The sequence below is a fragment of the Mya arenaria genome, chromosome 5 (assembly GCF_026914265.1).
Source record: "Mya arenaria isolate MELC-2E11 chromosome 5, ASM2691426v1".
NCBI classification, from domain to species: Eukaryota; Metazoa; Mollusca; class Bivalvia; order Myida; family Myidae; genus Mya; species Mya arenaria.
In genome coordinates, this window is record NC_069126.1 from 49,545,573 (window position 1) to 49,568,523 (window position 22,951).

A 22,951-nucleotide genomic window follows, 5' to 3' on the forward strand; every position below is an offset into this window, starting at 1 on the left:
TTTTCCGAATCTCTTATCATACGAATAGTTTGACGTGTTTGACATGTTTGACATGTTTGACATGTTTGGATCTGTATCGGCTGTATCGGCTGTCATAGTGTATGTTTGTGTGTTTGTATGTGTGCATGAGTTCTTTGTAGCCACCACAAATAATGGAATACAGAAAACGGGGGTGAAAATAAGGGGGGGGGGATTTTCAACAAGGGGGGGGGGGCCTTTTCTATCAGCCTATTTCCCCAAGTCCATTCCATTTCCATTTTCATTTTTCAAACATCAAAACAAAACTTCCCAGTTTGCTGAGACATTTCGATGATTATCACAGCTAGAACTTACAGGTTGTGTCAAGATTTACTAACGATTCATTGATATAAAATGAAGGATGCGTGTATCCAAATTTATAGTGTCTCTACATGATTTTTTATTAGTATTTGCCCTACAATGTCAGACAATCAGGGGCGCTAGATTTTTAAAAATGTTTCGTTTCTTATTTGTGAAGAATCCTTACTTTTTTCTGAAGACGACCCTTTAGGATTAAATTAATTACTATAACTGCGCATGCGCATATAGCCACACCTAATATTTGCATATGCAAAGGCGCATTTTCAGAGTCAACGCTAATTTAAATAACGTCACAATATAATGAATTGATTGACAAGTCTTTTAAACAGGCGCATATAATGAATTGATTGACAAGTCTTTTAAACAGGCGCACGGTTTAATCTTATGGCTGATGCTATTATGGGGGGGTGGGGCTAACGCTAGATTTATTAAATAATTTATTCGTGAATAAGAAACTACGGTCGCTTCACTGCACTGCGCTCCGCTTCCTTAGGTTACTTGTTCGCGAAAAAGTTACTGCAAAAACTCTCACCTATACAGGGTACACTACGAGTTTTTTGTTCAAAAGTGTCCTCGTACAGACGTAAGAAGCCGAAGACACTTTTTCAATAGCTCTGTTGGGGGATTATTCGTATAAGGTGTTTATTGATATCTTATACGAACATGTGAGATGAATTTATTCTGGCACTTGCTCCTCATATTGACGATATTTAGAAATATAGTGATCATTTATAAAGATCTGCTGCTGAAACGTCTGTTGTCAACGATGGAGTTAAGGACAGAATGTCGAAAATCATGGATTTTGTTTATAAGTGAATCTAGCAAAATCGACATGTGTAAAGTTTTCTTTAAACTTTGTCTTCGATATTAAGTTTGCAAACAGAAGTTTAAAATGTCATTACCAGTCAACATTGGGTAAATTTGAAACCGTCCATCATATAAAAAAAATGATTATTAACATCAGATTTCCCGTTCTTTTAATTTCATCGGTTTCCCGGGTGCTTATCTGAGACCAAAATAATACTATTGAAATAGTATGGATTTTTTTATTTTTTATAGGAGGTTATAGAATGTTATTCAGGGAAAGACGTTTGAGTAAAACGAATTAGAAGAAAGCTTATTTCCCTCGTTTATAATGGAATAACCGACTGGTGGCGTTTTATAAGCACGAGTGATTCATTCAAACGTATTTCTTGCGCATGTGAATGTAAAGTAATTCAACTTTGGGGAACCGATACGTTCACATCGATTCAATTGTTTGTTAAATTTTATAAACAAATGTTTATTGTGAAAGGTTTATGTTTTTATGCAAATTCAGTATATAAATAATCTATTTGTTTTCACTTGTCTACAAAAAAGCGATGTAATATACGTTTGTACAACTTGACATAGTATGTATACAAGAATTGTGTAAATGATATGTTTTTTATACTTTATTGTTGAAGAGCTTATGGGTAAGGAGGCCCAACATCTAGTAGTACAATACACATCATGTAAATCTGGATGCCAAACTGGTTTCTGAGTTTTTCCCAAGAAGGAGGGTTTTATCTCAGTTTTATTTCTCCGTCAGTCGACCACGTCTGTAAGCTCCATTTTGTCAAGCATGTTGTTATATAGACATACTTTTATCATGTTGCAAGTTCACGCTGTATGTGTTAATCGGTTGCCCAACTGCTTCTTCCTAGAAGAATCTTCCTAATTAATATCATTGACATAATTTTGCTTTTTTTTAATTATATAGGAACTCATAGAATGTCATTCAGGGAATTGATTTTTCGATTACTTAGCTTGTCGATGCCGCTTGAACTGAATTCAACTGAATTCTTGTATCACACGATAGTCCTTAAACCAATTTTATTTTTATCTTACTGAAAAGTAATGCTACTTTTACAGTTTATACATTTATTGCTTTATGTTATGAGGTTATGAGGCTACTAGCACATTATATCACATCCCATACATGCACTAATAGATGTGATTCAATATATTCAAATGTTGTGTCTAATCTTAATCTAAAACAACACATTTCTATTTTTAGCTTTACAACTACATAACATAACGGTACACAGAGCTGTTTGGTGATGTAAACAGTGAATATTTCATGATATCAGTGTTAGGTCGTATTTTATTTCTCAAGTTTTATAGAAAAACATCTGTTCACGAGTTTAATGGATTACAATCCTACACTGAACTCTCAAAAAATCTGTTAGTATTACTTGTATACTTATTTTTGTAGTTGTATTGGTATTTTATTTAAATTTCTAAATACTCCGTTTTTGAATAACCTTTTGCTATACCCGAGGGACGTTCCTCGCATAAACATTCAATCAATAATGACGTAGACTGTCATTCCTTCATAAGATGTCATAAATATCCAGTGGTCACTTTTTATTGAAATGCTTGAAAGGTTATAAGACGAAACCAATCATGATTTGTTTAACATTATATTAAAAACCGTTCTACCAGTTGTATAGTTTCATGATAGAACATCGGTTCATGATACGTAAATGTCAAATAACAGTCATTTTTAGAGAATATTCTTTTTCGTTTGTAGACGGGTCGTTTTCAAGATTGGTTGAAAACCACGCTATACAGTTGGTATGATGATTGGAGGCTAATAACCACGCTATACAGTTGGCATGATGATTGGAGGCTTATAAGTGTATTAGTTAATAATTGTGTTAATTTCCCCGGAAGTTGGTGTTAAAAAGTCTGCCAGTTTTAAAACATAGCAAAAAATGCTATAACATCGAATCTTGTTTTAACAATTTTTTTCGCCAACTCATATTTAGTACTGAAGCCATAGGCTTCAACAATAGGTTTAAAATTTGGTTTGCCATATTTTTTTATAAATGCAGGTTGATTTTATTTTCAAAATAAATTATTTAAAACGTGATGAGTTTTTTTTTTGATGAAAACATTCTTTGGTTATATATGATGGCTTAAAGGATATATTCTGTTTATTCGAAAAGAAGTAGTTACAACTTAATTTAAAAGTAGTAGTGAACGTTATTCAATCACTCAATATAAATTATGTTACTCTTATTGTACACTCAGTGTACTTTACTTAATTCACGCTTTTTAATAATCGCAGTATAAAATTGCAAACTATTCTCGTAAGGTGTTTTGTATATTTTGTTCAAAAGTCGTACATACAAGTAAACCATGAATGCATATTACGATATATACTGTAAATATTAGCAACTATTGTAATAGCCATATTAGGACTGTAAATGTTCGTTTTGTCATTCATACAATTATAAATCAGGTTTAAGTGTTTATGGTTGGAATAGTATTACTGTTGAAAACATATCTGCTTATAGGGGGGACTTATTAGTTACGCCATTTTTTTCATATATATTTTTCACATATTTTAATTTTCATAATTCATATAACCCTATTTTGTCATGATTATCCATTGGTCACATCTTGAAGTTAACACACACTTGTGTTGTTTCAAAGGAACTGCTCTGACGTTATAACATAAAAAGTTTAAATTAACTGAAAAAATTCTCATTGTAATTTGTATCCGGACCAGATTTTCTTATTTCTAGTTCCTTTAAGGCATTGTCCATAACATTTTAAGTAACACAACTTCAGATCAGTTGCAATAATGCCATTTGTGTCTCAAAATCAATGTAAATAATAAAGCATTGTAACTAAATTGATGTATATTAACTTGACCATGATTCTAATTTTGTTCTTTTAAAGTTAGGGACATTCCATTCTTTCATTGTGGGTCTTGGAGGGGACGGAGATAAACTGACTTATTTTCTTTCCAAAGATCACACATATGAAACGTTTTCGTAACGCAAACGGTTTAAATGACGTCTCGGTCCACACATATTGCAACATGAAATAACGTCATGATAATTTTACAAGTTATGACGTCATCTTATCTGAATTACATCACAATTAGAATCAAGACAAAAACCGTTCAACGTTCTTTATTTCCATTCAGATTTCTAGGCGTGCTAGTCATTAAGCTAAGATACTTGAATTGCTTTGTTATACAGGCAGGTAGTTCTACTATTTATTACCGGACGCACATAAGGTAAAATATATCTAACACTCATCACTGTTACACTACATTGCAGGAAATATGTACGTAGCATCATAAAACGATAGTTTACTTTCATAAACGTATGTAATATATAATTTTTCGTGACAAATCTTGTAGACCCAAACAAATATTTTCGTTCACGATAATCATTTTTGGGGCATTTAATGTTTTGATTTTTTTATATATAATATATGAAAAAAACAACACATTGTGAATACCGTTATCTGTACTGATGTCTTTATTTTACGGACTGAAGTGTCAACACTAAGAATCTTAAAGGGCCTGTTATGCGTTTAAACTTTGCACTAACATTCTATTGTTTAAAATTCCTAAATGGATATTGCGACGGTGTTAAATACTCACTGCACTGTCTCACTTTAAGTAGGGGTTTAGCGTTTTACTATACTAAATATTTATACCGTCCGAGATGAGTGAATTTAATACACAAACATATCGGTTGAATTACTATGTTTATCACAAAAACATCTCCGTGGCTCTAAAAGTTATAAACTGACCTTAATCGAAATGGAACAATATTGAAACTATGTCTTACATAAATAAGCGTACACTTTGCCGTTTACGATGTAACACCAGGCATATTATCTGATCTGTCCCAACTGCCTGTATTTCCGATTGCATAGGAGTCTCCTCGATTAATAACACTAGTCTTTTACATAATTTGTTTTCTTTCTAAAATAGATACCTTTAACTTTAAATAGGAAAACTATTTAAAAACATGGCACGTTTTATGAGACGAGAATCAGTCTGTAAATTGCAGGATTTCCATGCAATGTACAAATCACTGGTGAACGTGCACACATTTATGATGCTACATTGTAGGAATGCCAATCTGCTGTTTTGAAAATATATCTTAGCTTGAAACAAAAATCAAGGATAAAATAAAACAAATTACAAAAAAATGATTACCGTCTGAATGCCATCCGGGAAGGTAAAAACCAACCAGATATTAGGTCTTTTGACCAAAAGCCATGCTTCTGTGCTGGCTTTGACCTCAAGTGTCCCCGTGGGTTGAGTCCCTTAGAAACAAAATTGCATAAATAACGGCCCTCTAAATAAAGGGTTCGAACACGCTTTGTATCTTCGAAAATGTTCTTTTAATAGCAAAAATGTCCATTCAACAACAGACTAAAAGGCACCGCATGTCTTATTGCTTAAACATTCATATCATTATTGACTAAAAGAACAACACGTACCCGGTATCATTTAGTTTAATATTAGTAACCTATTATAACTTTCAAGTATCATAAAGCAATGTTTTTGTATTCATTTTGCATTCATAAAATATTAAAATGTTACAATCGGTTGTCAATTACTGATGTCAATGTACTTGTAGAGAACGTAGTCATTTAAGGGTAACTTACAGTTGAAGGATTCTTTGGCTTGTAGAAACTGCGCCTGAACTACAGCTCTTTCCTTAGAGAAACAGAAACACACTGCAATGTTATAAAGCAAAATTAGAATGTCCTAAAAAGGTATTAAGGTTAGATTGGGCAAAAATATACAATTAGGTTTCGGTACAGTTATAAGCTTTGAAAGGTAATCGTTCCTAATATATGTGTATCCATTGTTCGCCGTATGTTTGATTCACGTTAACAAAGAGTGGGCTACTTTGAGAAAGTGCATGTCTTGCTGTTTACGAGGAGAAGAACATTATTTGTAATTCATATTGCTGTTATATCCTTCAGTAGGTTTATTAACGGAATTTTATTTATTGCATACTGGACATTATCCAGCAAGTCGTACGTTTAATGCTCATTTTGTTTGATTTGAATGAAGTGGTTATCTTAAACGTGATACTTCTTCTCGATTCCATTACACGGTTTTTAAGATTTTCAGTACTTAGTGAGCTAAACAGGAAAACGACGTCATGAACATATAACAAGTGAAGTCACAATATAGATATCAAACATCTTTAAAAGTAAAGTGCTAATATTAGGCTTACTATTACTATTTGTATTCATCTTTATTATTAACGAAATTAAAGTAGTAAATATATATCAGGGTACAGCATTTCTACAATGCATGTAGTGAGAGCATTGGATTGTTTTGTGGTATTGGGCTAATCAGCAACGCATTTTAAACCTATGTATATATTTCGCTGTTTTCTTCTCCGAAACACTATGATGAAACTAATCTAACACTGGACGATATTTCAATTTACCCAGTAAGTGTGTTAGTTAAGGTATAACGCATCAAGTTCAAAATATTTCAAGATATTTTAAGTATTTATGTGTAATATCTATTTTCTTTTTTCCGCATCGATAACACCTATGCTACCTACAAATGTTAAATCTATTGTACATCTACTGCATGGCCACACTATTGTATAGATGATGAAGATGTAGTTAACATCAAACTAATTATTTTAATTTCATGTAGTTCACTAGTTTCTTAAATGAACAAGTCTACACAACTTGAGGTATATAATATATGACCACTTATTTCATGATTCCAATCTAAAAATATATACTTATCCAAACTTTTGGTAGCTTATTTTCGAAAAGATATTGAATGAAATTAATAATATGCCGAGCGTTGTTTAGGTCCGAAAGATGTTCGTTTTTAAGTTTTAAAAATCTCTACAAAAATCATTCACTTTGGAAAAATCTTATCTATTAAAACGCCTTGCCACAAGTGCAGACAGCGTCTTTATGTGTACACTAAACATGATACAATAGGATAGAAAAAACAGGCGATATTATATCACCCTTAAGTTAACAGTAACAGTTTAGATGTAAATAATCCTGTCAGAAGCCATTTATTGAATTACATTTAAGAAATAGTTGTAAATTTCTTTTTCATACAGATTCGAGTATTATACTTGCATGCAAAGATTAACGGGCAATCCTTAAACTAATTTTATCAACGTATATGCCGGAAGGGACATTTTGAAAAGGTTCACTATACATCCAATTCTACATAGTTGATTTTACTAGGTTAGATTGACCGTCAATTTTCGCCACAATAATTATCATATCAAACTTGTACACAAATAATATTATTTGGATGGTTACCTAAAATTTCAATGTCAAAAATCAAGCAGAATAATAACTGTGTTTTAATGCCATTACTGAAAGAAATTTTGTATCAATACGTATGTAATCAAATTGTGTATTCGGTAATCATGTCTACCCCAGGTAAAGCGAACTAACATTATTCCTTTATCTTGTCTAAATATCCATTAGGCTTGGTATCATGTCTAACCATCAAATTGATAACAATTAGTATAGTTATAACCCTAAATGCAAAAGATCGGATTACCTATGTTGGGGTACAAAAAAAACAGGAATATATCAAGTTTTAAGGTACAGTCTCGACTCTGTGACTTATAAGTATTCACACGTTTGAATGTATTATGTATAATCTTTCAATGTTCGATAAGCTTAAAATGTATCATGTTCTTTACGTATCCTCATCTGATTCCTACAATTATTTTCTCTCTTAACGCCAATGAATTAATTTTAGATGAAACCTGACATTCTGTAATCTTTATGATAGTAAGGCCATTTTTTTCGTATGAACAGATCCTTTTTTGTGCACATCTTACCTTTTCTGATCTATCCAAGTCTTGTTTCACTTGTGTCAGCTCATCACACAGTGACTTTCTTGTCTGTGAACATGAATGGGGTTTTGTTACATTAGTAATCCGTAATAATTATGATAATACATATTGCATACAAATAAAACTAAACACCTACGAACGATACGATAAGCCATTTTCCGTCTTGGAATCCTCTTATCAGATGAACGGTGATACTAGCATTCCAAAACGTCTTTGCTTGGATTTAGGTTTGTGTGAAACTGGGGTAGCAGGCCTAGAAAAACTTATGTTGACTTATTTCAAACTTTCCACTCGGTTTATCCTAACGTTTAAAGTATTTGTAATATCAACTCAACTCTGCACGATGTAGATAATAAATAAAACAAATAAGTACCAAACAATTTGCATACATTTTTTTTTCTAGAAGCCAATGTTAATATTAGCGTGTTAACTCAAATGCGGCACATTTCTAACTTTATTAAACAGTATTTGCTTTTACAGTTTGATGTTTATTACCATTTTTTTTTCCGCCATATTATGCCAAATCATTAATTATAAGTGGTGCAATGAAACTGAAAATTAATAGCGTGTACTACCACATAAATATTCAACATCATTTTCACATTTTTTTATCAAAATTATATCTAGTAAAATGAAAAATCATTAATTACTTTAGCAAGGAAATACATTTGTTTTTATTTACATACAATTGTCATAAAGTATTGCTTTTACTTTATCGGATTGCACGGTAATGATTCATAGCGGATTCTTTTTGTCCGCATTTTTCATTTCCTGCTTCTATCCGGTATATGCGAAATATATTCGTAAATATCGCTAAAAAGTTGGGTACATCTCAGCAATTTTTCGCATTTTTACTGTTATCTTTTAAAAAAAATATCTTTATTTTGAAGAATTACCATATCTTAGGTGACTGTTAATTACTTGGTGTTTAGTGGATGTCGTTTTACGACCGTGTCAAATAACAAAAAAGAAGAAATTTCACATGAAAAACGTAGGCGACGAGCAGAAACAGTGTTTTTTATCACTAATTACAGTTTTATCCTAAATCTCATGCTTAAAAGTTAATCTAAATTCATTGTTTGATCGTGAATTACTTTTGTTTACATATTGAAAATAGATCTAGCCATTGTGGCCACCGGATTCTACAGGTTAAGCGCGCTAAATGTTATTGTTTTGGAGCCTGTTACTAGTAAATGCTAGTTGATTTTGTGTGTATTGAATTGGAGTATACTCTTTTATTCTCGACTGAATAAAAGGTTGGGCCTAAAGCAGGTCGAGAAAGCAAACTCTGTGTTTATGGTAACGGTTTAAAAATAAAAAGAGAATGATTGTGACAAGGTTTGTTTTCCACAGAAATTCTTTAAAAGTATCAGGTTTGCAACCCATTTATTTATCACATACAAAGAGACACTCCTTGTTCCAGAGTGGGGATGCTAGGTTATCGGGTTGCCTCAAACACATAAACAATTTTTTGGTCTTAGTCGGATACTTAGAAGTGTATTTAAATATAAGTTTAACTTACTTCTCATTTTTGTCGCAATGGTTTGAGTTATATATGCAGATAAATGGTAACTAGAATTATATAATCTGCTTTTCCTGATATAGGAAACAGTCATAAAAAGAGAAGATGAATAAAAATTATGCAAAATGAAAGTAGTTAGTTATAGTGCTTAACTGCAGTTAAGAATGCTCTACTTTAGTTTACAGATTCGGCCCAAGGAGTATTGTAATATGGAACTTTGTACATGCCTCGTGGATGCCTTTATATTTGTCACTACATATGTGCATGCGCGAGCTTCTAAATAATTCACATTATAAAACCAATAAATGACTTAATGAAAACATATTAGAACTAACCAACAATTTGTTTTATCAGGACTTAAGTTATTGAGAAAAATGATTCAAAAGTAACGGCTTGTTGCAACAATCGCCTATCGAAACCAAACAAAAACATTCGTGCCAGGCAACAACAAAGAAGAGTTAAATTATTATAGTTAACTTGAAATTGTATGTACAGTCGAACCCCGTTGGCTCGAACTTGCTTGGCTCGAATTATGTTTGGCTCGAACTGGATGTAAGGGACCAATTACTTTAAATTGATCGAAAGCAACCCCGTTTGGCTCGAGTTTTTCGAGACTCGAGGCGTTTGCGTCGGTCCCTATGAGTTCGAGCCAACGAGGTTATGCAGATAATTCACATTACTTTATACCGTTCGTATGTGAATTAGGTAATTAGGTTTTAGCTTTATATTTATTCATCCAAGACGAATTTAGTAACAAGTTATTAGTATATTTGTTGTTCATTCTAATAACGTGTCTGGGAGTGCCTTAGGCGATAATGATCCTGAAGTCTGCTCGTACCATGGGCCAGTATCGCCACCGATGTTTTAACATAAACTAATTTATTTGTTTGCATACGGCATGATCTAACATGTTTGTTTTCGGTTTGCTGACCTTCCCTTAAAAGTTTTCCACGATCCTAAAATTGTTTTAGCATCACACATTTTGTCAGTTTCGCAGTTAAAAGGAATTATGAAATTCATATTAAAAATAAGATTTTACAATAGTTGATTTCCTGATGTCAATTTTGTTATTTTTCTTCAGGACTTCGAGTACGAACAAACGTTGGATAAGTAATGATTATATTAGTAAGATATAAAGTATATCTTTGAGATTTGGGTCATAATAATGTTTGGTATGTCGATTGAATTTCCCTTCTTTTTGATTATTCGTTTTATTCAAAGCATTTGCTGTTTGTTTAATCGATTTATATTCCGGCATTTCATTTTTTAATGTTAACACGACGAATAGATTCCGTATCGGTGCCGGATAAAGACAGCACATGAAGAATGTGGACGGCAATAATCCGCTTTGCATAATCACCGTGACTTGTTCAACTATTTATCATGGAAATGTTTACATTTTTAATGGCAACACAAGAATATACTGCTTACTAATATTTCCACCACAATTTCCATTTTTAAATGAACTGCCTTTCGGCAATTGCAATTATTTTCCGATGTGTGCAACATCTTCGGATATTTTTGTAACATACCCAAATAAAGAAAGTATGAATTTATGATATGTTTAAAGCATTCTTATAATAAATAATTCAAATTCACATTTATTTATTTCAATTGATTGATCTGTTACCGCGTTATTGTGTCGGATCGTGCAGCTTACAGAAAGGGTGAGAATAATTAAATATTTTCTTAAATAAAATGAAGTATCTTGTTAACAATGTTTGAATGAAATACTGAGTTGTTGGTGTTAATATAAGGAATGAGTTGCGATATTTGTGTCATTGTCTGGGATATAAATGCAGTCGGGCTGGTTAAAGTACGCGCGGAACATTTGACAAGCCCAACGTTATTACCCTGATGACATAAATCCAGAATGTGTTCCTTAAGAACGTGAAAAAAATTGAGCAATTATTAATAACATGGGCAAGATTCCATAATAATTGATATTTATATACTTATATACAGTGTTTTTTGTTATATATATATATATATATATATATATATATATATACATATATTTATAACATAACTTACGGCACAGGAGTGATTCCATGCAATGTTTTTCATATATAACTAGTGTAATAACTATGCAAATGCGGTAACCGCATCACAAAAAATGTATTCGTACAAGCTGTCAAAAATCGTAAACAAACATCAGAAACAATGTTTCAAAATAAATCCTGTCAGTTTTAACAAACTCAGCTCCACGATGAAACGAATGGTGAAGAAGGCTGGGCTTAATCCAAACAAACGACCCCCTGATAACAGCGCCAAAAAGAAATACCTCTTACAGGAATTTAATCATGAATGACAACAATGTTCCTGCAAACCAGATTATGCAAACAACGGGACACAAGAGCATTGCATCTTTAAACAACCATATCCACAAAAATCCAAATCAACACAAGGAAATATCCAACATCCTGTACCCCAGTGGAAATACCTGCACAATGCTCAGTCTATGCAAACAGTTCTCCAGCAATGTTCAAGTTCACACAGCCACTGATTCCACATGAAATCTCACTTTTTCTGTTGGATTTTACATTTTCTTGGTGCTCCAATACACGGAGGTGAAATTCATTGTGCATATTCATCAAAATGACAAAACTCCATGATGCAATCCAACAGCTTCAAAGCGAATTCGCACAACTGAAAGCGACTGTGACGCTGACTAACGGTCTTTTCAAACTTCAAACGCCAAATGACATGTACACACTCGCGTGATTACTTATAACGTCAAACAACTTATTATTGATTTGCTTAATTTAAATAGATTGAAATATGTATTCTTTTTTGTTTTTAAGTGAAACCTTTAAAAATCGGTTGATAATTGAGACATGAACGTTTTGTATTGTAAATGAAATATTTTAATGTTTGAATATTTTCTTACATGCGGATGAGGCATCCTCATAACACTCAATGTTCTTTCTTCGCTCTAGGACACGAGAATATTACCCCAAAGTCGTGATTATTTTGTATCAAATTTATTAAACTCGTCATTTAAAAACAATAACAACTTGGCAAAGCATCGTTTTTATCGTTTTGTAAAAGAAATATTTTCATAAAAAATACACTCATTTGAGATCCTCTCTATATATATCATATGCCCATCAATTTTCGTTTCCATACGATACAGTGAAAATACAGCACGCCGTATTGTAAAAATCCGTATCACCATACTGACGTTTTCTGATTCCGTATCATGCGAATAGCGTGTGTAGTGTCGGAACTACTTTTGTGTTGCTAAAAATTTCGTGACAAAAAAAAAAAATGGTAACACCTGCCAACTTTCAAAAACATGAATTAATCTAACTTTACTCACAACCCAGAAGCATGTAAATATTCAGGAACGTGATTCTTCAAAGAAACATGAGGATAAGCAGGAAGCAGAGAACACTATCTAAAGACTAGAGAGCTGTTGTTTGCAATTTCAAAGTTCAAAAACTGTAGCATTATCAAACATGAGCAGCTATCCAATACAAAGTAGAAGGCAAATTCGCGCCATCGATAGAAATCGCTTTAAAACCCTGGAACCCGCAATGTTTGCCTACTAAACATGCTTTCGAGAGAGCTTACACGCAATACTGTGAAACTAATTATTATAATTATTAACCTATATCCTAGTTATCGGATTAAGAATTTTTAGTGTACGGAAACTTGCATTCATGGCCTAATCATGATATACATAGTATTAGTATACAATGCACAACTTGTCCAGAAATAAAAGAAAAAACACCTCAAAATAAATGAAAGTGTCGATAACATATTTCATTTGAGATAACATAGTTAGCAAATGAGTCATAAACATCGAAATGCGGATTTATGTTCATTCCGCGTGGACACATGGAACTATGTAAGCCTATAACAATGGTCTTATACAACGTGTTGCCGCTGTTGACAAATAACACTTATTTAAATACCACATTTGTTTTTAATTTTAAAATTCTTCTATATCCTGTGTCGCGTTCAGTTACTCTTCTACGAACCCCCTTTCTCGACGTAAGGCATACTGGCGAAACATAAGGCTTGTAGATCTAGATTAAATTATAAATCAGTATAAATACACCTATGACAATGCGTTTGTTCGAAGTCTCATTACAAATAAGATAAAAAATAACGATCCCTTAACGAACCCCTATATATTTGATTAATATCCAGCCCTACTTTTAATGGTTTTACTTCACGTGCTTTCCCTGTTAGTTTGTTCCTATGTTAAAAACATGTTTTTAATATTCATCACCTTTTCTGAATGATCAAGGTCTTGTTTCTGTTGTTCCAGCTCATCACACTGTTTCTGCATTGTCTATTATGTGTAAAACAGTGACAAATGTTATTATTTATTTTTAACATATATATTTAAGCACATTAAGTAGATTCAAATTTATTAGGTTGATGATCATGTTTTGCATATAATTTTTATACTTAGCTTGATATAAATTATCGCATCAATTAACATTTACACATTAAAATATGTATGCAATGAGATAAGTTCAATGGTTTGATTTCAAAGTTAAAATTGTACTCTATAATTATTCAAATGCATGTACAGATATGACATTGCTACGGATACTTCAGCTCTTACCTTTTCATATTGTTCTAAGACCAGCTTCGCTTGCAGTAAATCTTTGTCGAACGTGTTCCTTTTCTAGAAGCGAAAAGGCGAAAAGATTCATATAAAATTGAATCTCTACACATTATCATATATTACATGTGATTTATGCACGAAACAGTGTGATATTATTGTAAATATGTGCAATAATATTCATCCATATGTTTTATAAGGTCTCCTCTTATTGACATTGTCAAGGTCTTGCTTTACATTATTTTAGCTCAACACACAGTTTAAAGAAGAAATAAGGGATGAGGATTTCGTACATATATGTTATTGGTTGATGTTAACAGGTGCGTGGTCATTCTACTCATATCATTCAATGCACATCTTTTTGTCATTCAAAAACAACAACAAAAACAAAAATGAACATTGAATACGGTTCATATGTAAAATGTAATACGTAAATTGTAAATAATTGTAATTATTATCAGATTATTCATTACAAATTATATGTAGGATGGTTAAAAATCTCAGCAAATAAGAACAGCCATCGTGAATTGAAATATTTAATCCAAAGAAAAACTCATTACCATTCTTAAAAAACGATTATATATTACAGTTGAAGCATCGACATGCTAGTACTTTTTAGATGTTAACGTTAATTTCGAACGATATATTATTTACAACCTGGAATATGGAAAGTAAATAGAAATATTTCCTTTAAAAATCTAAACCTTTCTTAATAATAAGGAACCAAATATATAACTATGTATTCATTGTGATATAAAACGGCATTTGTGATTATAGAATTAAAGAATATCTGTAATAAGTATTAAGAAAATTATCAAGACCAAGCAAATTTCAAAACAATTTCAGCCATTTATTTTCTCATGTTAAAACGTTTCATAACTATTGTTTTTCTCTTCTCTATCAACATAAATACTATGTTTAAATTTTCATCTTTATACATCTATAAGATAAAGCGTTTAACTATTTTGTAAAAAGTCTCACCTTTTCCGAAGTATAAAGCTCTTGTTTCAGCTCATCACATTGTTGTTTCCTGGTCTGAAGAAGCAATTTATAATTATTGTAACATGCATATGGTATCTGTGTGAGCAATGTCTACCTAAAATTAGTAGTTTTAATTATGTGATCACAGCACATGGACCAATGGCAATGACTTTACATAAAAATGGCATATATAAATTGACTTTATATAATAGTTCCTTCCTTGTCTACAAAATAGAAGGATTGGTTATGTTGAAACACACGTTATCAGCATAACTTACAGTTGTTTTATTTTTGAGCGTTAAGAAGGCAAGTCTGCTTATTTTTATATATATATACTCAGATACATATACTCGAATATCGTGCCTTGAAAAATATATCGACAAAAATGACAAGCGCACATTTCTGGAGTTCAATTTTTTTATTTCTTACTTTTCATAGGCGACTCGAGTCATAGCTGAGTGCTTTATGTATGTTTATTATACCCCCACAAACGAAGTTTGAGGGGGTATATAGGAGGGAGCTTGTCGGTCGGTCGGTCGGTCGGTCGGTCGGTCTGTCGGTCGGTCGGTCGGTCGGTCGGTTATCATGGTTTCCGGACGATAACTCATGAAAGGCTAGACAGATTTGAATTTTTTTTTGGTACACAGGTGTAACAGCAGAAGATACAGGTCAAGTTCGATATTGGGGCTGGTGGGGCCAAGGTCAAGGTCACTGTTACTAAAAAAAGAAAAACGGTTTCTGGACGATAACTCATGAAAGGCTAAACGGATTTGAACAATTTTTGGCACTCAGGTGTAACATCAGAAGATAAAGATCAAGTTCGATATTGGGGCAGGTGGGGTCAAGATCACTGTTACTAAAAATAGAAAAATGGTTCCCGGACGATAACTCATTGAAAGGCTTGACAGATTTGAACATTTTTTGGTACACAGGTGTAACATCAGAAGATACAAGTCAAGTTCGATATTGGGGCTGGTGGGGCCAAGGTCAAGGTCACTGTTACTAAAATAGAAAAATGGTTTCTGCTTCATAACTTGAATTGGGCATCAGATATTGTGAGGAAACTTGTTTAGTATCGTGGTATAACAATGTTTACATTTTCATACTCTTTAACAAAAAAAATGCACGTCTGGTAAAATCATTTTATAATGATTGTTTCTTTTTATTTGAGTAGAGCTAAAACTATATTTCAAACGATTGTAACTGGACACCAACTATTTTAGCTGACGTGTTATTAAAACCTTTCTAGCAAGGTTCAGTAGACGCTAAATATCACAGGAAATAATCAAATACTCATCTAAAGTGTTGACATTTATTATATTTTAAGCCTGTCTGTTTGATTGGCATGCTCATTTCAAAAGGTTTGGACTTTGGAAGGTACCAACAATATTTTGAATGAGATGTGGATATTTATACCACTAGACCACTCTCACATTCTAGACCATAGTTTGATTAACCATTTCGGGCATTTTTGTTCAAAAAATAAACGTTATACCTCAAGCTGATGGTCATGAAATGTCAAACCATATTTAATAGATCTTTAGCTTATACATTTTGCATAACTAACTATTTAACTAGGAATTAAATGAAAACTTAGTTATAAGATTGGGGATTTCGTTGGGCGGACTGACGGGTATCCTTTCGCCAAGTTTTTGTTTTCGCTAGACAACTTGAGCTAGCATTGATGGATAGCAATGAAAGATTGATTATGTGGAGAGCTAGATTGGAACTCCGTTTGAGGTGGGCGGGGTCAAGGTCAAGGTCACTGTTACTAACAAATAAAGAATGGCAGAAACATTGATTTCCCCCCAAATATATAAGCTAGTATCGATGGATAAGTAGTGATTGTTGTTGTGTAGGTAGCCTATGTGAAGATCTAGCTTGGGATTGCCTTTGAGGGTGCTGAGATCAAGGTCAGTGTTACTAAAAGTAGAAAAATATTTTCCGACGAATTACTTTTGTAAGATTGATGGAAATTAATTCGCGTTACCTCCACATTAATATGTTGAATTTTGGGAGCGTAGCTGTGGAACATATAAGCGATAAATGTTATAAAAGTATTCTCCTTGTTGATTTAAATGAAGATCAACTTTATTCAAGGAATCACAAATTTAGCGACATTCAAGCAATTACTGCTATGCAAAATATAATTTCAACACCAACCAGGGTGACGGCTTCATTAGAAGTCGATATTTTAAACACCCATAGCTAAATAAGCTATCATTTTGAAACGTACCTTTTCATTAAAGGTAGTTCTGATCCTGAAAACACTAACACTCGAACTGTTTAAAATTATAAAAGAGGAGATAATCAACTTTTAAAACATCTGATTATGACAACTGATTGGTCCTTCACTTAAATTTCGTCATTTGAAACTTTTACTTCTAATGTTATAGATGCATGGTCTTCCGTGAGCTTTGCGAAACTTTTGACATATTATGGCATACAGGTGTTATTTTCAAAATACAAGAATATGGCATTCAACACAATGTAAACAATTGAATTGCTCATTATTTGTCGTAAAGGTCGCAAATAGTAATTTTGTGACTAACGTTATCTGAAGTTAGCAATGTCAGTGCTTTTGTACCTCAAGGGTCTGTAATCCGTCCATTACCTTTCCTTATTTATGTTAATGTCATTGCCGACTCCCTTGTAAGTTCAACGCGACTTATTGCAGATGATAGCTTGCTAACCGTTTTTTTTTAATATACACTAAATAGATATTTCAAAAAGACTTTAAATTGGTAAAAAACAATTGTTTTTACTGTTATTTCTCCTAAAGACTGAAGTTTTTAACGCTATGCAATCAATTACTACCAATTATTATGTTTGACGGCACTTTGATTAACTTTGTTGAAAACTTTAAACACTTTGCCACTTTAAAGGTCCTTGGTTAACAGCATATAAAACATGGCCCGAACAGTCTCTAAATGGCTTGGGTCAATGAGGTTGTTAAAATATACCTTTGGTAGAAAAACGCTTAGTAACAAAGTATACACCACGTTTCTGCGACCTTTGCTTGCATATTCATTTTAGTTTGATATAATTGTGCCGTCTATGAGAAGGAATAATTAGACAAAGTGTAAAATTAAGCTGCTAGCGTTGTATTCGTGTTAACACGATTAGTTTCTAATCACAGATGTTTGATTGAAATTGGTTGGATTCCACTTAATGACGCAGGGCAATGCAATAGTTATGTGTTAAAATACTTCAAATAATCGGTAGCTTGCAACAGTATCTTTGCGATCAAACACCACAAACAATTAAACAAATAACCAACGTTCCGCTTCGAAACAAACATAATTATGTAACCATACCTTTACGTTTAAGTATTTATTCGAAATTAACAATTCCATCTTCCACAGATTTGAGGACACGCTAAACGAATTTTAGAGACTTTTAAAGATACAAACAAGGTCTCAATTGTTCCGAAATATTAACTTGTGGGAAACATATTTTCAAAGTTAATATCTACCATACAAGAAACAGAAATGCTTGCACCAACCTTAATGCACATCTCCATATATTTACACTTTAAGTTCCATTCCTTAAATGAACTGCCTTTCGGCAATTGCGTTTATCAATCGATGAACGCGTGTGTACGAAGTGTCATACAAATTAGGTATAATAGGGTTATTTGTACTGCGTTTGGATCCGGGAGGTTGTATTCGAATACGACATTCTGGATCTTAATGCAGTACTAATAACCCTTGTATTATATACATTACTGGTTAAATAACTTTAAAGCAACACGTTTTCATAATAAATGCCATTTTAACAACGCACTATTTTGTTTTATGACCTCATTTTAACATTGCGCAACGATACTTGTTATGATGTGACGTCAGAAGAGCGAAATACGGCCGTATTGCACTGCAGTGTTAAGATCCCCTAACGAACCGCTATTTATTTGATAAATATCCAGCGATACATTTAATGATTTACTTCACGTGCACTCCCTGTTAGTTTGTTCCTATTTTCAAGAACATGTATTTAATATTCCTCACCTTTTCTGAATTATCAAGGTCTTTTTTTACTCGTTCCAGCTCATCACACAGTTTCTGCCTTGTCTGTTTACGTATAAACATTTATTACATTTTACATCTGTATGTGAGACGATTACTAAAATGCTATACAATTGCAACTAAAGATCGTATACTTTCAAATACTGTGCTATTTAACGCATCGTTCTCAGATTGTATAATCGCCTTAAATAACGGAACATACAAACCAACAGTGACAATGGTTACATTGTACATTCAATTTTTTTTTTAACTGAATACAAATGATCACATCATTTAACATCAATACATTAAACTATGTATGAAATGTTTGCGATTTTTTTCAAATGTTAAAATTGTACTCTCTAATTATTCAATTTCATGTACTGATATGACATATAGCATTGCTACGGATATTATAGCTCTTACCTTTTCAGATTGTTCTATGACCACCTTCGCTTGCAGTAACTCTTTTTCGAACGTTTTTCTTCTCTGTAAGCAAAAAGGCGAAAATGATGTTTGAAAATATCGAAAACAATTCACGAAGACACTTCCCAACGTTTTTTTTCCAAAAAGATATTCATGTATTTATTTGAATATAAATCTTTACACATTGCCATACATAACATATGCTGTGTGACATCATTGTAAATATGTGCATGTTTATTAAAGGTCTCCCCTTTTTGACATTGCCAAGGTCTTGCTTCACTTTATTTTAGCTCACCAAACAGTAAAAGGTAGAGCTATTGTGGGTTTTTTACACGTGTTGTTTGTATGATAGACTATATTCATTTTTGTGCGTTTGGAAGGATAAGGAAGAACGAATTTTCTCCCACCTCAGATTAGTAGATCCATTAATTTAACCATGCTAGAAATTATTATCTCGCCCACGGGCGAAGATAAAATGCCCGTATGGAACTTCTTTTAATGGTCACCACATTGTAATAACCTCCCTTGTTAAAGACTGCCGTTTGTAGCGCATCATGAAAACCTTGTCTGGTGGCAATATTTAGAACGCGAGCTTATTATTTCTCGCTTCAAATGTCACCAGAAAACAGTTTTCACGCATCTTTCAAGAAATAATGTTTCACTCTTCTTAGAACTATTTAAAGACCGATCAGACCATTTACATACTCTGAATCACTGCGCGAATATCCATGACAACCACGAATTAATGCAAATCCGTTCGCAATTATTTTCACTAAGCACAAAAGAGTTCCGGCAAAAAAAACAAAACATTTTTACTTAATTTTGTTTACCTGAGGTGGGAGAAAAAGCATCTACTATAGCCGCTCGTGTCAGATAGGTTCATCCCATCGGTAAACCTTGTTTCCGCAAAACACCCTACGCTCGGGTCGGAATGAACCTATCTTACACTCTCGGCCATGGAAGATACTTATAATCTTAAGCCGTCATTTATGATGACTGGTTATTGCACGTGGTTCGTGCAGATATGTTATTGGTTGATGTGATCAGGTGCATTCTACTAATATACATGTTTTGTCATTCAAAAACAACAAAATTACAAACTTTATTCACCTTCACCTTCAGTACGGTTCATATGTAAAATTGCCACGTTCATTGTAAATGATTTTGATGATTATCAGATTATTTTCACAAATTATCTGTAAGATTGTTTAATATTTCAGCAAATAAGGCAAGAAAGCGTGATTTGAAAAATTTAATTCAAAGAAAAAACAAGTCATTACAGTTCTTAAAACTGGATAATATGTGAAAAAATGAAACGTCAAAATGATCGTATTTATAAAGTGTAAACGTGCCAATTTCGAACGATATATTATTTGCAACCTGTATGGAAATTAAATAGAAATATTCCGTATAAAAATCTTAACCTTTTTTAATAATAAGAAACATAAATATAATAACATTAATATTCATTGTGATATAAAAAGTCATTTGTGATAATAGATTTATAGAATATATATAATAAGTATTTAGAAAATTATCAAGATCAAGTAAATTTCGAAAATAAAATAAAGACATTTATTTTCTCATTTAAAAACGTTCCATAACTATTGTTTTTCTTTTCTCTAAAAATAATTAACAGAAATACTATGTTTAAAGTTTCATCTTTATACATCTATAAGATAAAACGTTTAAACATTCTGTAAAAAGTCTCACCTTTTCCGAAATATCCAGCTCTTGTTTCAGCTTATCACTTTGTTGCTCTCTGGTCTGATAAACAAATATATTGTAACATATTTATGGTATCGTTGTGAGGAATGATTACTTTAAAATGAATAATTTATACATTTAACACTTTAGTTGAAAGTCCAGTGGCTTGGAATACTCTCTGAAGACTATCCTTAAAATCAAGTACAATTGTGAGGAATGCTATCCCTTGTAAATCATATTGTTGCCGTTGCCTTGCTATTAATTGAATGTGATTCCTATATTAAAGGGTTTGAAGACGAGACCTAAAATTAGAAGTTTTAATTATGTGATTTTATAAAAATGGAATGTATTTATTGACTTAATATTATCATATTATAATTATCCCTAGGCAATTGTTTGATAGCAATGACTATGGTAAATGTTTAACACGTTCGTTGCCTTAACAAATTAAAAAAAAATGGTCATGTAAAGTCTCAACTTTTCTGAATCATCTAGGTCTTGGCTCATTACACAGTTCCTGCCTTGTCTGTAAACGTATTACTGTATTACATACTACATCTGTATGAAGGCCGAATACCAGATTTTCTAAACAATTACAGCTAAATACTGTACAATGTCAAATAATCCGTAGTGATCTAAATTATCTAGGTCTTGTTTCACTAGTTTCATATGATCACACAGTTCCTGCCTCGTCTGTTAACATGTAAACATTTGTATTACCTTTTATATCTAAATATGTCATTGCAATTACAAGTATACATCATAAACGTTTCATTATCGTTTTTTTTTTTTTTTTCGTTTTTTTCTCAGGTTCTACGGGAAAAATACAAACATATAAAATCAAATCTACTTCGTTAAGATTTTAAGGGTCAATATCATACACAACATATTTGCCTTACACTTTTCATTTAAGCTATCCGATATGACTTCAGTAATAAATATTAATTGAAAATTATTGTGTTCTACAAAGAAAAGTTTATCTTTAACGTATATTTCAATAATAAGATTTAATATTTAGCATAAAATAATGATAATTTCAAATCTAATAGTACATATGACGGGTCAATATCATATTAATATCCCCTAACATTTCCAGTAAAGTTATTTGATATTAATTCAGTAATCTAAAATTCATATTGAATAATGTATTTTCTTTCACATAGAAAAATAATATTTTAGCGTAGAATAAACTACAGTGGGAAAGGTTTTAAAATTGAGCATAATATATTGAGAATGTCAATTACCATTTATAATTGCCAATTAGCAACTTTAAAATATGCATCAAATCGTAGAGAATATTTTAATTTGTTGAATTTAAGCTATAATTTTCAGTTTGAAATGTATCTACTCATACACATACAATACTACTACGTATCCTTGAGCTCTTACCATTTCACATTGCTCTATGAAATTCTTTGATTGCAGTAACTCTTTGTTGTACGTATTTCTTGTCTGAAATGGTATAGGCGAAACTTAAGTTTAAACATGTAAATGACATACGAGTTATTTATGCATTTAAATGAATACTTACACAACATCAAACATTTGCTATATGCCAAGATAAATAAAAGCGATTTACTGGACCTGTAATATATATATATAGCCCTGTAATTATCTATGGGAAGATGAATCGACATGCTCGTAAAATACAACACCTTTTCGGACGTCTCAAGGTCATGTTTGACTTGTTTCAGCTCATCACGCAGTGACTGTCTTGTCTGTAAACATGTATGAAATTAGTACA

The 22,951-nt window shown here is 32.3% G+C and overlaps 1 protein-coding gene across 10 annotated transcripts in view; it reads right to left on the reverse strand.

The window, feature by feature from the left end:
* LOC128235244 (uncharacterized protein PF3D7_1120000-like) overlaps nt 1–22,951 on the reverse strand; it is a 52,592-nt gene that overhangs the window by 8,952 nt on the left and 20,689 nt on the right. For 4 of the 10 annotated variants that reach the window (XM_052950028.1, XM_052950030.1, XM_052950027.1 and 1 more), the window contains 11 exons: nt 22,863–22,925; nt 22,597–22,659; nt 21,214–21,267; nt 19,501–19,563; nt 19,078–19,140; nt 15,071–15,124; nt 14,090–14,152; nt 13,748–13,810; nt 7,971–8,033; nt 5,785–5,836; nt 5,330–5,439 (listed from right to left, as the gene is read on the reverse strand). In XM_052950028.1, coding sequence (XP_052805988.1) covers nt 5,330–5,439; nt 5,785–5,836; nt 7,971–8,033; nt 13,748–13,810; nt 14,090–14,152; nt 15,071–15,124; nt 19,078–19,140; nt 19,501–19,563; nt 21,214–21,267; nt 22,597–22,659; nt 22,863–22,925 — 711 coding nt within the window. Of the gene's footprint in view, nt 1–5,329; nt 5,440–5,784; nt 5,857–7,970; nt 8,034–13,163; nt 13,542–13,747; nt 13,811–14,089; nt 14,153–15,070; nt 15,125–19,077; nt 19,141–19,500; nt 19,564–21,213; nt 21,268–22,596; nt 22,660–22,862; nt 22,926–22,951 lie in introns of those variants that run through there. The other 6 variants (XM_052950034.1, XR_008261163.1, XM_052950033.1 and 3 more) reach the window with 6 other exon arrangements.